The 13,699-nt window shown below is 42.9% G+C and overlaps 1 protein-coding gene and 1 long non-coding RNA gene across 4 annotated transcripts; one reads left to right on the top strand and one right to left on the bottom strand.

Annotated features, from left to right (window-relative positions):
- The first annotated feature begins 425 nt into the window (after positions 1 to 425).
- LOC120804322 (neurofilament medium polypeptide-like) lies at positions 426 to 6,323 on the top strand. Of its 2 annotated transcripts, none has more exons than XM_040153711.1 (5): positions 426 to 968; positions 2,694 to 3,178; positions 3,695 to 3,857; positions 4,567 to 5,143; positions 5,335 to 6,323. In XM_040153711.1, coding segments are annotated over exons 1-5 (1,506 nt in total). In that variant the 5' UTR covers positions 426 to 689; the 3' UTR covers positions 5,337 to 6,323. The 2 variants fall into 2 exon arrangements, with proteins under 2 accessions (XP_040009645.1, XP_040009644.1); XM_040153710.1 differs by having other exon boundaries at positions 427 to 968; positions 2,691 to 3,178.
- Positions 6,324 to 10,982: 4,659 nt separating this feature from the next.
- Positions 10,983 to 12,767, bottom strand: LOC120804315. 2 transcript variants are annotated; one of them, XR_005709432.1, is made up of 3 exons: positions 12,617 to 12,767; positions 11,843 to 11,968; positions 10,983 to 11,211 (listed from the first exon to the last, which is right to left on the bottom strand). It is a non-coding gene; the product is annotated as an uncharacterized LOC120804315 (long non-coding RNA). The 2 variants fall into 2 exon arrangements; XR_005709431.1 differs by lacking the exon at positions 12,617 to 12,767 and adding an exon at positions 12,275 to 12,509.
- Between the last annotated feature and the right edge of the window lie 932 nt (positions 12,768 to 13,699).

Raw genomic sequence — 13,699 nt, forward strand, 5'->3', positions numbered from 1 at the left:
AAGGTGGTTGTACCAGAGAGGATGTTGACATGTTAGAAGCTGAAGGTGACCTGTAACAGAGGTGTGCCCGTTTCAGAGTCTGTGCATGGCGCTGACCACCACAGTCCCATCTGCCTCATTCCGAAACAACGCTGTACCATAAAATTAAAGAGTCAGAAACCTAGTGTGTTCGTTCATTCTTTGACAGCCGTTGGGTTTCCCTGCAGCTCCCTCATGTCACATCGTTAGAGGAGCCTACGCGTAATTGCTGCAGGGCCTCAGCTGCAGTAAAAAAAAAAAAAAACACCACCCACACCCCCAACTTGACGTGTAGCGTCTCCATTAGATGACAGCAGCGCACATGGTGGCGGAAGCTCAGCCACCCCCGGTGCCACCCCCCAACCCCCAGCTCCCAGCTCCCGAGCCCCCCCCCCTGAACGGACAAACACGCCACCTACGGCGCACGCCTGCCTTCCTCATCTTCGGAGCTGCACTCCTCGACGAGAAGTCGCCGCAGCCTCCCCGGTCCTTCGCTGTGCGGCGACTGAAAACCAGGCCGACTCGTAACCGCGCCGCTTAAAGGAGCCGTCTGAACTAAAATCACCGCCTACACTCCGGTCCAGGCCTCTTTCTTTTTTTTTTTTTGACCCACCGGCTCCTTGAATATCACCTCTCTGCCTGGCTGGAACATTGTGTCCTCTGAGGGGAAGATGACTGCCAAGCATCGGAAAGGGAAAAGCAACCACAAGCACGAGGACAACTTTTTCAAAAATGAAGTTGCTGAGTCGGAAGCTCGCGCTGCGGGGAACAATTACATTCCGCTGTTGGTTTTGTTCCTGCTGATCGTAATGGGCTGCGGCACCGGCGCGTGGTTCTGCTTCCAGCAGCACCAAACTTTAACCCACTTAGCGGACAGCCTCGCGGGCATGCAGACGAAGATAGTGAAGCTACAGTCGTCCCACGAAGAAATCAGGCAGTCGCACAGTAAGGTAAGGGGCCGGAGGTGATGAGGAGCCCTGCGTGGCGCAGGACGCGGTCAAGCCACCTGAGTTCGCAGGCACGAGCGGCACGACGCGCCTCTGCCCGCTCGCCCGCGACCCCGTCCTGAATGCGTAGATCAATCTGATTTTTTTTTTAATTGATTTTTTTATTTATTTATTCACGAGCCTATAAATGGACACAAGCGCGCCCAGAAAACGAGAAGCGGCTTCGCCGCAACAGTGCGCGCAAGCAAGGAAAGTTACGAGCCGCGGGCCTCTCGTCACATTTCGAGAGTGTCAAGAGAGAGAGAGAGAGAGAGAGAGCGAGCCTCGCCGGGGTGAACGCACAAAACGCCTGCTATTCCTGACATCCACGCAGCTGCTGACGTTCGTAATGGGGATTAGTCTTGACCCACAATCGCAGGGACTCCGGCTTCTGTCGCTGCCTCAAATACACATCCAGCGTGTTGCGAGGGGGGGGTCAGAGCTTTTTTTTCTTTTTTTTCTTTTTTTTCCTCCGGTGTGTATCGAAATGCCAGGCAAGAACACGCTTCCAGGGGCTGTGCAGAACGGTGCCGGTCGAAATAACAACAAACAAGACCGCAGTCTGCCAAGGCTAATTTTAGTCTGTGGTTTTTGATACTGAACACCGGTTCAGAGGTGGTCCGCGGGCCATCTTAGAGACCGCAGGAAAACGGGGGGGTCGCTTGTGTTCCCGACATGAAACCACACGCCTTGAGTACGAGCGCAGGCAATCCATGAAATTAGCGGGATTGCTTCAAGAAATGGTCTGATTTCTAGCACAAAATGAACTGACCCTGTTATGTCACCGCAAACTGAGGTGCCTGTGGCTATGTAGTGAAGCTCATGGTATTCTAACTATTTATTAGTTGCTGCAGGCAACTCTGAGAAGATTTTTTTTTTTTTTTTTTTTTTGTAGTACTTAACCAAAAACAAACCCACTCCACTCACTCCTTCCGTCTCTCATCGCAACTCCACCTTTGGTTCAGGCAGGGCTGCGTGGCGAAACTTTGCATATGAGAGCAGCTCTGCTAGCTCGGTCTTGTTAGGGAAGCATTTCCTGTGTGAGTAGTTAATTGTTTCTTTGGGACTCATAAATGTGCCACTGCAGTCGCCAAGTTTTAGCACCTCAGGGTTTAGGTCCTGACGAACAGGAGTTGGAAGAAGCACATGCTTCCTTATGCAACTTTACTCCATTGCAGTATGTTAGTTTGTCTCATGTAACCCCCCCCAGTTTGCCAGGAGATAAGGTTTTACTGACCTGTCCATTCAGGTTAGGACCTGTCCTGATTGGTTTTTAGGTTTCAGATGTCCCTGTGGTCTGTGACAGAACAGATCTCCATCCCCCGAGCATTTTTTTTTTTTTTTTTTTTGGAACAGGAATTTAAACAAACCTTACCATACTGATTTTTATTTTTTTAAAAACACATGCTGCTACAGCCCATGGACACACCAGCAGGCCTAGGGCTGTGTAGTGTATAGGCCTGGGTGTTTAAACACTACTCTGTTTACTTCATGCACTTATATACTCTGATGTGGTGGGAGCAATGTAGTATTTTTGAGTTAATTTCCATGAAGCTCATAAAAAAAACTGAACATAAAACCATCTGTGGCATCTCAGAACTTAGATAACACTTTCTACGGTAATCTTCATAATTTTGATTAGTCTTTCAAGTTTACTCGACATCACTCCTGTGCGTCTCGTTGCAGCAGCAAATTTCAGAGAGTCTGGAGACCCGCCTGAATGCCCTGGAGGAGTCTTACGCACTGGCCCAGAAACAGGTGGGCATGGCCTTGGCCACAGCTGAGCAGCTCAAGGCGTCTGACCTCCCCTCTCAGGTGCTGTCGCTCCACACTGAGATGAAAGCCCGCCTGGCCGAGATGCAGCAAGCCACGGTGTCTCTGGAGCAACTGAGCCGGCTGCAGAGCATGCTGAAGGGAAAGAGTGAGGAGTTTGAGGGCGTCAGGGTTCAGGTGGAGGTTCTGGCCACACTGAGCACTGAGCTGTCTCAGAAGGTGGAGGTTTTAACAGGGAGCCTTGGAGACGCAGAATCAAAGCTGGAGGAGAAAGTTGGGCAGGTGGCCACACTGAGCACCACCCTGGACGGACAGGCTGCCGAAGTGCTCAGACTGAAGGAGCAACTGGACACGTATCGGGCTCAGCTGGAGGCCAGCACACTGGAGATGGCTACTGTCAGGTAGGTTGTGGAAAAAAGCCGCAGATTTCGGTGTTGTGGAGAAAATAGCTCACTTCCTCTGACCCGTAACTTTATGTTGACTTTGTCAAATCCCCGTTAGCCGCCTCTGTCTGTGTGTCTGCGTTACTCTGGGCCAGTGTTGGTGGGCCTCATAGTCACATTCTGAGATTGCCGTGATCTGTGATAACATTTCTATTGCGTTGATGACTTTTGGAGTTGAACGGTTTGCGTAAAATTTACTTTGTATGTAAAATCTGCACTCTTTGAAGCTTATGTAAGCATCAGGGAAATTGGGTTAATAGGCTATTGTTGCACATGTCAGGATCAAAGATAGCGATGTTATGAAGCCATTGGTTCCTTTCCCAATGGGGCTACAGAATTTCTTCTTCTTCTGCTTCTTCTTCTCATAATAATATGACAAAGTTTCTGTCCACACAGGTATAAACCACAAAAAAATAACTTCGAACGTTCATTTTCACTCAGAAACCCTCACTCTGAGTGTCTTCTGTCTTTCAGGGAGCTGCTCGAGAATGAGCAGTCCCTGCAGCTCCAGCAGGCCAGTATGGAGGAGCAGCTCAGTAGGGTACGTCGGAGTCTGCAGGATCAGAACTCGGCAGCCCATGACCTGCACTCTGAACTCAGGGCTCAGCTGGAGACCATGCAGATGCAGGTTACCCGGGTAACCAACACACAAGCCAATCAGATAATTAGTCCCGTACACGCTTGTCACCATTTTTCTGTCACTATTTATTTATTTCTTTATTTATTTAAATTAATGGAGAGAGGTAGCTCGCGAGCATGCAGGAAAATGATATTTATTGGCTCGATTCTTTCTACAGCTGGCGGAAATGAGCCATCACTGGGCACAACACCAAATTAACTTGAATAAATAAACAAATCATAAATTGCATGTGGCGATCCCGAGGTCTGTAACCAGATTGAATCAGATTTCTCTTCATATACAATAAATACGTAAATATGTCACTGATATAAAAGACTTAGATGTACGATAAGTTTTCAAAATAGAAAGTTTTTAAGATTATACATGTAGTATATGGCTGAACTTGTCATATACCTTAACACACATACTGTCAGCACACATGGACTTGGTCTCTTTACTATTTCTGTTCACTGTCTGCCCATAGGGAACCAAAATGAGATTTTCATCTCAGTAGCTTGAAGGGGCTAATTGCCTGGCAGGAATCTGATGGATCCGATGGGTTCACGTCAACACTTACATTCATATATTACAGATCATTGTTGTGTGTGTCATTTTTCCGTCACCTCGTTTACCTAGACACCTGGATAGCCAGATTGCAGACCAATAAACCATCCACACTCTGGTCTATTATGATGTAATGTGTATTTTATTGCTTTCTTTGGCGTAGCTGGTGGGTGATATGCAACCTCCTGCTGAGCCTGTAGAACAGACAGTTGAAGAAACGGCCCCCGCAGCTCAAGAGGCAGCTGCAGGAACTGAAGAAGAAGGAGAAGAAGCCCTTGCTATAGATGTAGAAAAAGAGGCAGATGAACAAGGAGAAACAGCTGCACAAGATGAAGAGCCTCCCGAGCAGGAGGTTTCTGTGGCAGAAGAGCAAGATGAGTCCATTACCTTATCAGAAAAGGAGGAAGTGGAGACTACACAGACAGAAGAGGAGGAACAAAGTGTAGAAGAGGAGACGCCCGAAGAGGAGAGCCAGAAAGCAGATGAAGAGGAGGAATCTGAGGGAGAGAAAGTTCAGGAGGAGTCACTGGTCGAGGAGAAGAGCCACAAAGCGGAAGAGGAGGCAGTAGATGAGGAAAACCACAAAGCAGATGGGGAGATGGCATCGGAAGGAGAGGGGGGAATGGAGGAGTCACTGCTGGAGGAGGAGGAGAACCTTAATGTAGAGGAGGAAGAACAGCAGGGTGTGGCAGATGAGGGAGAGGACCCGTTAGAAACTGATGCTTTACCAGAGGATGAATGTAAGTGATAAATTTATTCACAACAATACATTGGATAAAATGAAATCAAAAATTGTCATATCCCTCCTAATATTTTTGTCTTTTATGTTTTACAGAGGTTTTTTTTTTTTTTGTTTTGTTTTTTTTGGTTTGGTTTGGTTTTTTTTTTTTTTTTTTTTTTTTTGTTGTTGCACCGGACATACCAAACCAAGGAGAGTGGGGACAGTCTAAAGTCAGCGTCTACAATACAACAATTACTGTAAGAAGGCATTATTGATCAGTATTGTTTATGTGCAGTATTCATTGTGTGGTTGCTCTTTTGAAAGGCAGACCTAATCAGAAGAATTCAGTCACTATGCTGGAGTTGGAGCTGAAACCACAAAATATGAGATGGCTGTTAAGTTTGAAAATGAGTAATTCAGGATTTACCTGCCAGTAACAACCTCAGAAGCCTTAATCCATAAAAGAACAACCGTCTGTCTACAGAGCATTTTCCACTCTTCATAACTTGCTTTTTTTTTCCTTTTTTTTTTAAAAATTTGGTCAAGGTTCTGTACTAAGCTGGAAAACTGAAAGCCAATGACATTACAAGAAGCCAATGCATAAACTGTTTATCAGTGCACTTGAAGAAGCCATAAGTAATGCCTGTCTTGGTGACATTAAAATGTTTTTTTTTTTTTTTTTTTGTTGTCACTGCCTGAAATGTATCGTGAGGCAATATTTTATAAGATAAAACAGATGTAGAGAGTAAGTTATTGTATCCCAGTTGTTTACACAGGCAAAACAGCCAACTAAAGAGCTAGCAAAAAAAAAAAGCATCTTTGATAAGATAAACAGCAATTCCTGAATGTTTTTTTTTTTTTTTTTCCTTTATACACTACATATCTTTGGTTCATTACTTAAACGGAAGCTTTTCCTGGTGTAGTTTCACTCATTGTCTCTTTTTCACTTTTTAAGCTGATTACAGACAGAACACACCTGTAGTATTGTAAGATACAGTGGGGTCTAAAAAGCTTGAGCCCCCTACCAAGAACTGGTTTCATCAACATCATTCTACAGCTCTAATATATTTTTTATGGAGAAAAAAAAAGCATTATTTAGTTAGCTCAGACCATTTAGTGCAGATATTCTATGCATTGACTTTGGAAAAAGTACTTGTTTGTAACTATCAGAGTTTAGTGAAGCACCTCAGGGACAAATTGTTCTCTAGATAGATGGAAAGCTATCACAGTGTTTAAATGCATCTAAATTGCACATTGCTAGGGCCGCAGTCATATATACACTAAGGGAGATTTTCGTTCAAAACAAGTCCAATAGCAATCAGTCCTGAATACGCCATACCAACTAAAGCTCAATATACTGTATCAAGCTAACATGTTCAGTCAAAAGAGAACTGAGAAAGAGCAGCTTATGTAGTTGAGTAGCAGTTGCCAGACCCCCTTTAATGATAAAATCAGTCCTTTGTCCAAACAGTACCACAAATTTTACTGTTGAAAACCAGAAGTCTTGATTTCAGACTAATCAAAGTTTGAACTTTTTACATTTATAAATGGAGAACCTTTTGTGAGGGACAGCTACGTGAGAGGTTAGCGTAACAGTCCATAAAAGCAGAGACGAGCGGGGATGTAACCTGACACAGCCTCAGCTACACATCAACCAAAGAGAAGGGCTACTTCACCCTGCGGAGTCATGTCAGGCTTCATGGCTTGAAGTGCAGAGCAATACCGGGACTGTTTGAAGCCTGAGAGGGGGAGCTGCTGGGCTTTGCTTCCACTGTCACCTGAACCCAACCCCGCTGAACGTGTCTGGGAACGTTGAAAACAAAAAAAGGCAAAACATAGCGGCCACATCACAAGACTGTTTCTGCGAGATGCTCGGAAGACAACTGCAATAATGTGAATCCTCAAATAATGAAAATAAAAACTATATCACTGATGGAGAGCAAGCTGTGACTAGGGAAAACAGTAGACATATCAAATATTGTTAATATCAAATATGTTGTTATAAAATTACCGAATTACCTCTTTGGACACATGACAAATGTTTGTTCAGTCATGCTTCACAAATGAGGAATAACTTTGTGATAAGGGATATAACAGGGTTCTTGGTTGTACAGTAAGAATTTTGGACACCACTGTACTTTTTTTCTGTTTTAAAAAAAATTCACTTTTGCAGAAAGCACAAGGCATTGGTTACTTTTAGTGTGACACTTCCCTCGTTGTCATGTTTTTGAAATAAATCCTGGTTCTTTCACTTTTGCATAAGTGATTTTGTGCTGGTGTGTCACTTTCGATTATGGTCATCATGCAGATGGATCAGCATGAGCAGCCCGACATCCTGCTGGAGTCCACATATTGTATGAGTGAGCCTTCAGCTGCCATTTAAAATACCGGTTTATAGCATCCTGGACCCCGCGCTGTCACTTAACTCTGGTGATATGCTATATTTTTTCCTACTATCAAAACCCATCCTTGATCCTACTAACAAGTATCTGCTTACGGGTTCTGGTTTTTTCATGTTGTTTGTTGACCATAACAATATACACACACACACACACACACACACACACACACACACGCAAAATTGCCGGCCTTATCCTTTCAGTTGTGGTGGAAAAATACTGAACATCGAGCTGAAGCGTTTGGTTACCTGTGCAGTTTGACATATTTATTGTCACAATTACAACATGTGCATCTGTTACGTGGAAGGAGACAATCTTTGAACTATTGTGATTTGCATTTTCATTTTCACACAAATTTGAACTCGTATTAAATGGAACATCCTAGAGGTCATGCCTATACAATGTTAAGAAATGTTTAATTTGCCCTGTTGTAGTGATGCACTCCAATGCTGGAAAGTAACAAATACATTTCCTCAATTGATGTACTTAAGGAAAACTTTGAGATACTCTTACTTTACTAAATATTTCCAGTTTATGCTACCTGATACTATCTGCTCCACTGAAATTCAGAGGGGAAACATTGTACTTTTTACTCCACTATATTGTGTGATGCATAGCAACTAGTTTCCTTGCAGATTAACATTTTAGATGATAAAAATATGATCCCCTGTTATAGATTATCCAACAGTATAACTTAGTACCACCAGCTCAACCAGCTAGAATATAAGAATGCTTCATACACATTAACATGTCAATAATAATAATAATTATACAATAATTTAATATAGAATAATACAATTCTGAAAGGGGCCATTGTAATTGCATTGCATAAGTTCTTTTAGTTTTGATAAATGAATTTTATTTTGCTGATTATTTCATCGTTACATAGTTTGTCCACCACAGAGTACTGACAAGTTTATTTTCAAATGCAAAATGACCTACTCACTACATATCTTGACTATTACGTCACTTGGTGTTAAAGTTGGGAGCAGCAATTAAAGTTTGCAGTATCCGTAGCAGCTTTAACCAGCGGTTGGCAGCACAAACTGTATCCCAGTCGCAATTCTTCTGGTCCTGAGTAGCAGTAGAAAGTTGGCAATATCAATAGCAGTTAGCAACGTCGACAGGTTTTAGGGCTACTTTTTCTCAAGTAAGACTTTGAGTGCAGGATAGTGAGTACAGCTACTTCTTCCATGTTGTTTTATAAGAACAATAGACCATGTTCAGTTCGAAGCACAAATGTTTCAAAGAAAATATGGCACCGTTGAAAGTTTTGCGTGACGCAGCTGGTCGAATTATGTTCCACTATGGCAAAGGCAGACCACAACACACTCAGGTTGGGTGTATTCGTACAAATGATGTTGTAAAATGAACACTTGATTGCTACTGGCAGAAATGTGTTTGCAGCTCCAACTGACCTGAGGTGCGTATAGACTTGCTGGCATCAGACCTTGGTAGACAGAAGGTCTGTATTGATCGTGTGTGCATCATCAGGATAGGCAGGAAGTCTCCCCCTCTCCCTCTCCCTGCACTCCAGCCTGTTACAGTCATTTTGTTCAGCCTCTCCCACTCATCACTGCTGCAGTGTCTGGGTTGCCTCGGTCGCTGCCCTTCCACGGGGACCATGCAAGCATTTGCTCCCCGGTAAGTCTCATAGAGTCTGAGTCATGCTGTTCCCTTCCTGGATTCTTATTTCACCTCTTTTATTTTCAGATTTTCAGTCGGACAATAAACTGTTTTGGCAAAGCTCAAAGTCCTTTTGTTTGTCATCTCAGTTTTGAGTTACTCTGCTCAGTACAGGTGAACTGATATAAGTGAGTTTGAAGGTTTCTACTTTCGGGGACTAAAGATAAGTTCCTCTCTTTGATCTACTTGGCTAGCTTCTTTATTTACATTACTAATTACTGGCTAGGGGCTATTATTCTTGGCCACTATTTTAGCTTTTTAATTATCAGCGTTTTCTTATCATGTGGCTTAAGAAGAGCATTTTGTTGTGTACGGGTTGTAGGTTTTGTTGCTATTTAAGTGTGTGTGGATAATCTGTTTGTAAGCATCTGCAGCTGGGGCAGGTCTAACGTGTTTAGTGGTTGATTATTTTACTGTATCTTATTTGGTGTCTATCCGTAGAGCTGCCCACGGTCATGGAGTCCATATTGTAGTGTATGCTTTGTACGTTATATACAGTGGAGTGTGCTGCTGACCAGCCCAGTGACTCTCAGTCAGGATTCAGGTTGACTCCACAGCTGAGAGATCAATACCAGTAAAAGCGTAGCAGAGGAGGGGCGGGCAACTCTGGCTAAAACACGAGCCTCTCCTCTGGTGCTTTTCTCAGCCCTTTGTGTTGCTGAAGCCACTGGCGGAAATTGTGCTCACGTCTTAAAGTCACAGTGAAAATGCATTTTCAATGCATCTTGCTTCATTCATTTGATGTCTTTCTTTCTCGCCGTTGCTGCAGGGGGGGAAATTATTCAAAGGGGTAAATTAGTGGGCTGATACGTCTGCTGATGCAGCATGAGGTCACAAATAAAGATACACAGCAGGATGTAGGGAAATTGTGGCTTTTGGAGATTTTTGTATACAATTAGCCAACACAGTGAAAGTCTTCCTTTCATTAATTCATTTAATTTGATTAATTTTCTCTTGTCCAGCAAGGCTGGATTACGAACTAAGCAAAGTGGGCAACTGCAAGAAAGAGACATTTCAGTGGGTGTATGGGTGGATAGACAGACAAATGCCCTGTCGTCTCTAACGAGATCTTCCTCAGGTGACGATAAGTTGTTCTTTGGTGAGTTGATTAATTGCAGATTTATTAGGGATTTTGGAATACACAAGCACATTTTTTGATAAAGACAAGCCCTCCGTTATTATTATTTTAGTTTATGATGTGCTTGCATGGTGCATATTCCTAAATAAAGTTTTTTTTTTTAATTAAAATGACCACAAACTAATTAGGTGGTTTTAGTGCTGTTTTAAAAAGCCTGAAGTCATACCACTTTCCCATGAAAAAAATATAATCACAGCAGTATTGTAGTTATTGTTGTGTGTCAAAATGAATGAATAGACATTCTTTTGTAATAATTGCAGACTGATGGGTAAAGTTCTTAATGTTTCTCTAAAGGAAAAAACACAAAATGTTGCAAAGCGAGTCAAACAGTTTAACAGTCATCAAATCTATATACCTTTTGCTGCTTTACACCTTTTTCGACAATTCAGTAATAATGCAGTACACAAAATATTTAGGACTGTACATATAAATTGAATTGTTCGTGACAGTGAATGTATTTTCTCTAAATTTTACTGTTTTTGTGCTGACCAAGGTTCTATCTGACCCCGGTCAGGGATGAAGAAGCAGAGTCTCAGAGGAAAGCAAAGTCTCGTCATGCCAGACAGACCCGCAGGTCAACACAGGTAAAGAACAAATGGCTTACAGAAGTTAAAGTTCCATTTTATTGTGTGTGACAGTTGACAGATATGAAGTTGAGTGAATGTCCTGCAGGGGGTGTCTCTGACAGACCTGAAAGAGGCTCAGAAGACCAACATCCAGTCTCCTCAAGACAGGCAAAGGGAGGAAAGAGGCACTCTGAATGAGAGGTCCTGTCTGCGGAAAGGCCTGACAGATGAGGGGAGAGACGAGGTCGGCCTGACAGAGTCCACAGAAACAAAAGAGATCGGTCCGAAATGGATCAAACTAGACAAGGTGAGCAAGAGAGAGATTTATGCAGACTTAAATTCAGGCTTTCTGCAGCAGTAGTAGCTGGTTGGTAACTTTGGAAAATGTTTTTTATCTGTGTTTTTTTTTAATTTTATTCTCCTACGCATGTACAGCAGGGGAACATTGAACCCAAGCTAGAAACCCTCACTGAGTCTCCTGGACCCTGTGGCCTGCCCTACTGCAACAATTCCTTCAGAGGTCAGAAAAGCATTGAGTTTTTTTAATCCTTGTGCTTTACTTTCTAATGTTGTGTTTCCTTTTACAGATGTCTTCCATTAGATATTTGATTTCTTTTCTTCAGACCTTCTTAAAACTCAATATGTAGAGAGATATTGAAGTGGTAATCCCTCCACGTGCCACAAACCGGGCTTGCACATTTAATACAAAAATGACCATAAAGCATTGTTATTATACCAAATAAGAAAATATTTAAGATTTTATATGTTACATGAGCTATTTTTGTACAGAATATATCCCTTGTGTTTGCCAAAAAATCATTCACAGACAGAGATGTACAGTATATTATATTAAAAAATATATATATTAAAAAAAACAACTAAATGTTGCGTCATTGTTCATTTTCAGTAAGTACAACAGAGATACTTACTTTACACTGTGTGTGCAGTTGGTGAGAGATGGTGGAGAGATGAAAATCAGAACCCTGTTGAGGACGCAGCACAGACGGGCTTCGCCACAAAGCAGCTACGGACACAACACCTCCATGATGTTGACGCTGCAGAGGTATGTGGAAAATTTCAACGTGCTCTCAGTTTAATGCCAATCGCTGATAGCTACAGGGGGGGATGTCTTGGACCAATTAGTACCACTAGATGGAGCCAAGTGCTTTTCCAATTGTGTTTTAGGTGGACCAAGGAGACCTGAGTCTCTACAGTTCACCTGATGACAACTACTGTTTACTAAGCCAAAATCCTTTGAGAATATGTTTCTAAATTTAAGCGTGTTCATGACGTACCTTGGTTATCACAAACAAAGTAAAAGTGTTTTTTATTAATGAAAAATGCATCTAGATGTTAAATACCTCACAACCGATAAATGTTGCGCCACAGTAATTTTGTTGTTCTGTATGAATCAATATTCATCAGCAGCGTTGTGTCATTTTCACATCCTGTTTCCTCCTCAGCCGAAAGCTTAGTGCGCTTCAAAGGCAACTCAGCCCTAATCTCTGATGCAACATTTTCAGATGTACTGCAATTGTAGACGTGAGGCATGTGTTCATGGATCCTTTTATCTAGAAGTGCTGGTTATTATCTCGGGGAGAGGCTGTCCAAGAGGACCCAGCCCCCACAGCCCCGCAACCCCCTGCTCCCTCCAAGTTGCTTTGCTTCGCATCACATGGCTGAGGTGTCTCGGCATTCCATACCATATTGGGCAAAACTGGGATGCTCTCTGTGGAGTCTTAGCCTTGGATTCAGAGGGATTGACTTTCTTTTCTCGTTCACCCTCCGAACTGATACTGTGCTCCCGCCACCTGTGTGCCGCATGCGAGCAAGCCTGACGCCGAGACTCATCACCAGTTCCTCCTACCGTGTGCAAGCTGTCAATTCACTCGAGGTTTCAGTGAGGATATGCGATGATGAGCGGTGATAAACGATAAATCAGTTGGGGGGGGGGGTTACAAGATTATAGATCATTATGGATGTCCTATGGGCAGTAACAGTATGAATGGCTTCCCTGTTTGGGCAGACTCCAGGTCAGCAGTTCAGCCATCCCCCATGGTGGAATCTGAAACAGAGATCTGTTAGTAACATGAGAGTCTCTTAGCGTTTCTGAGCGGACTATATCTGTCTGTGATAATCATGCCAAGCAGCGAGGTTTCATCAGAAGCATGACAGGCTGCCTATCACCAGAGCCGACCTCTGGGTGACTCCATGATGATCTGAACAGATTTTCCACATTTCTTTCCAGCAACAGAGACAAAAACAGGTGCAGAGCAAGTCAGCTAAGAGCTTCTGGTTTGTTTAAGCCTATTAGTGACAATCATGATACAAGAAATAAACAGAGATAAAGCAAACTTGACTACTTTTGCAGCCAGTTTTTCTACCAAAGGACCACTTTATAATGGATGGGATTAGGTAATTAGATTACCTGCTGGTAGTGCGACCTGCTCCTACACATTTACTCCAACTCTCTGGGATCGACTTCTGTGGCTTATTTTCTGTTTTCCAAAAATGCAGGAGGACAAAATCCCATATGGAAAATCCTTAAACTAAGGCTGAGGATCAGACTGGGGGAACTCCAGCACATAATATCGATCAACACATAATAAAATTCTCCAACACTAGCGCCAGTGTAGCTCACTGCCATCAAGTCATATCCTCTACAGATGGTCTCTGAAGATGAATTGTATTACAAATATATGGTATATGGAGCATAAGATAAATACTATTTCCAGGTTTCCTTCTTGGAACTTACATGGGTCATATCTCTAACCAGAACCAAAGCC

This window comes from Xiphias gladius, chromosome 18 (assembly GCF_016859285.1).
Source record: "Xiphias gladius isolate SHS-SW01 ecotype Sanya breed wild chromosome 18, ASM1685928v1, whole genome shotgun sequence".
Taxonomy (NCBI): Eukaryota; Metazoa; Chordata; class Actinopteri; order Istiophoriformes; family Xiphiidae; genus Xiphias; species Xiphias gladius.

Coding starts and splice junctions, on each gene's coding strand:
- LOC120804322 (XM_040153710.1), top strand. CDS start 690: ATGACTGCCAAGCATCGGAAAGGGAAAAGCAACCACAAGCACGAGGAC. Junction 3,179..3,694: donor CTGGAGATGGCTACTGTCAG/GTAGGTTGTGGA, acceptor TCTGTCTTTCAG/GGAGCTGCTCGAGAATGAGC. Junction 3,858..4,566: donor TGCAGATGCAGGTTACCCGG/GTAACCAACACA, acceptor TCTTTGGCGTAG/CTGGTGGGTGATATGCAACC.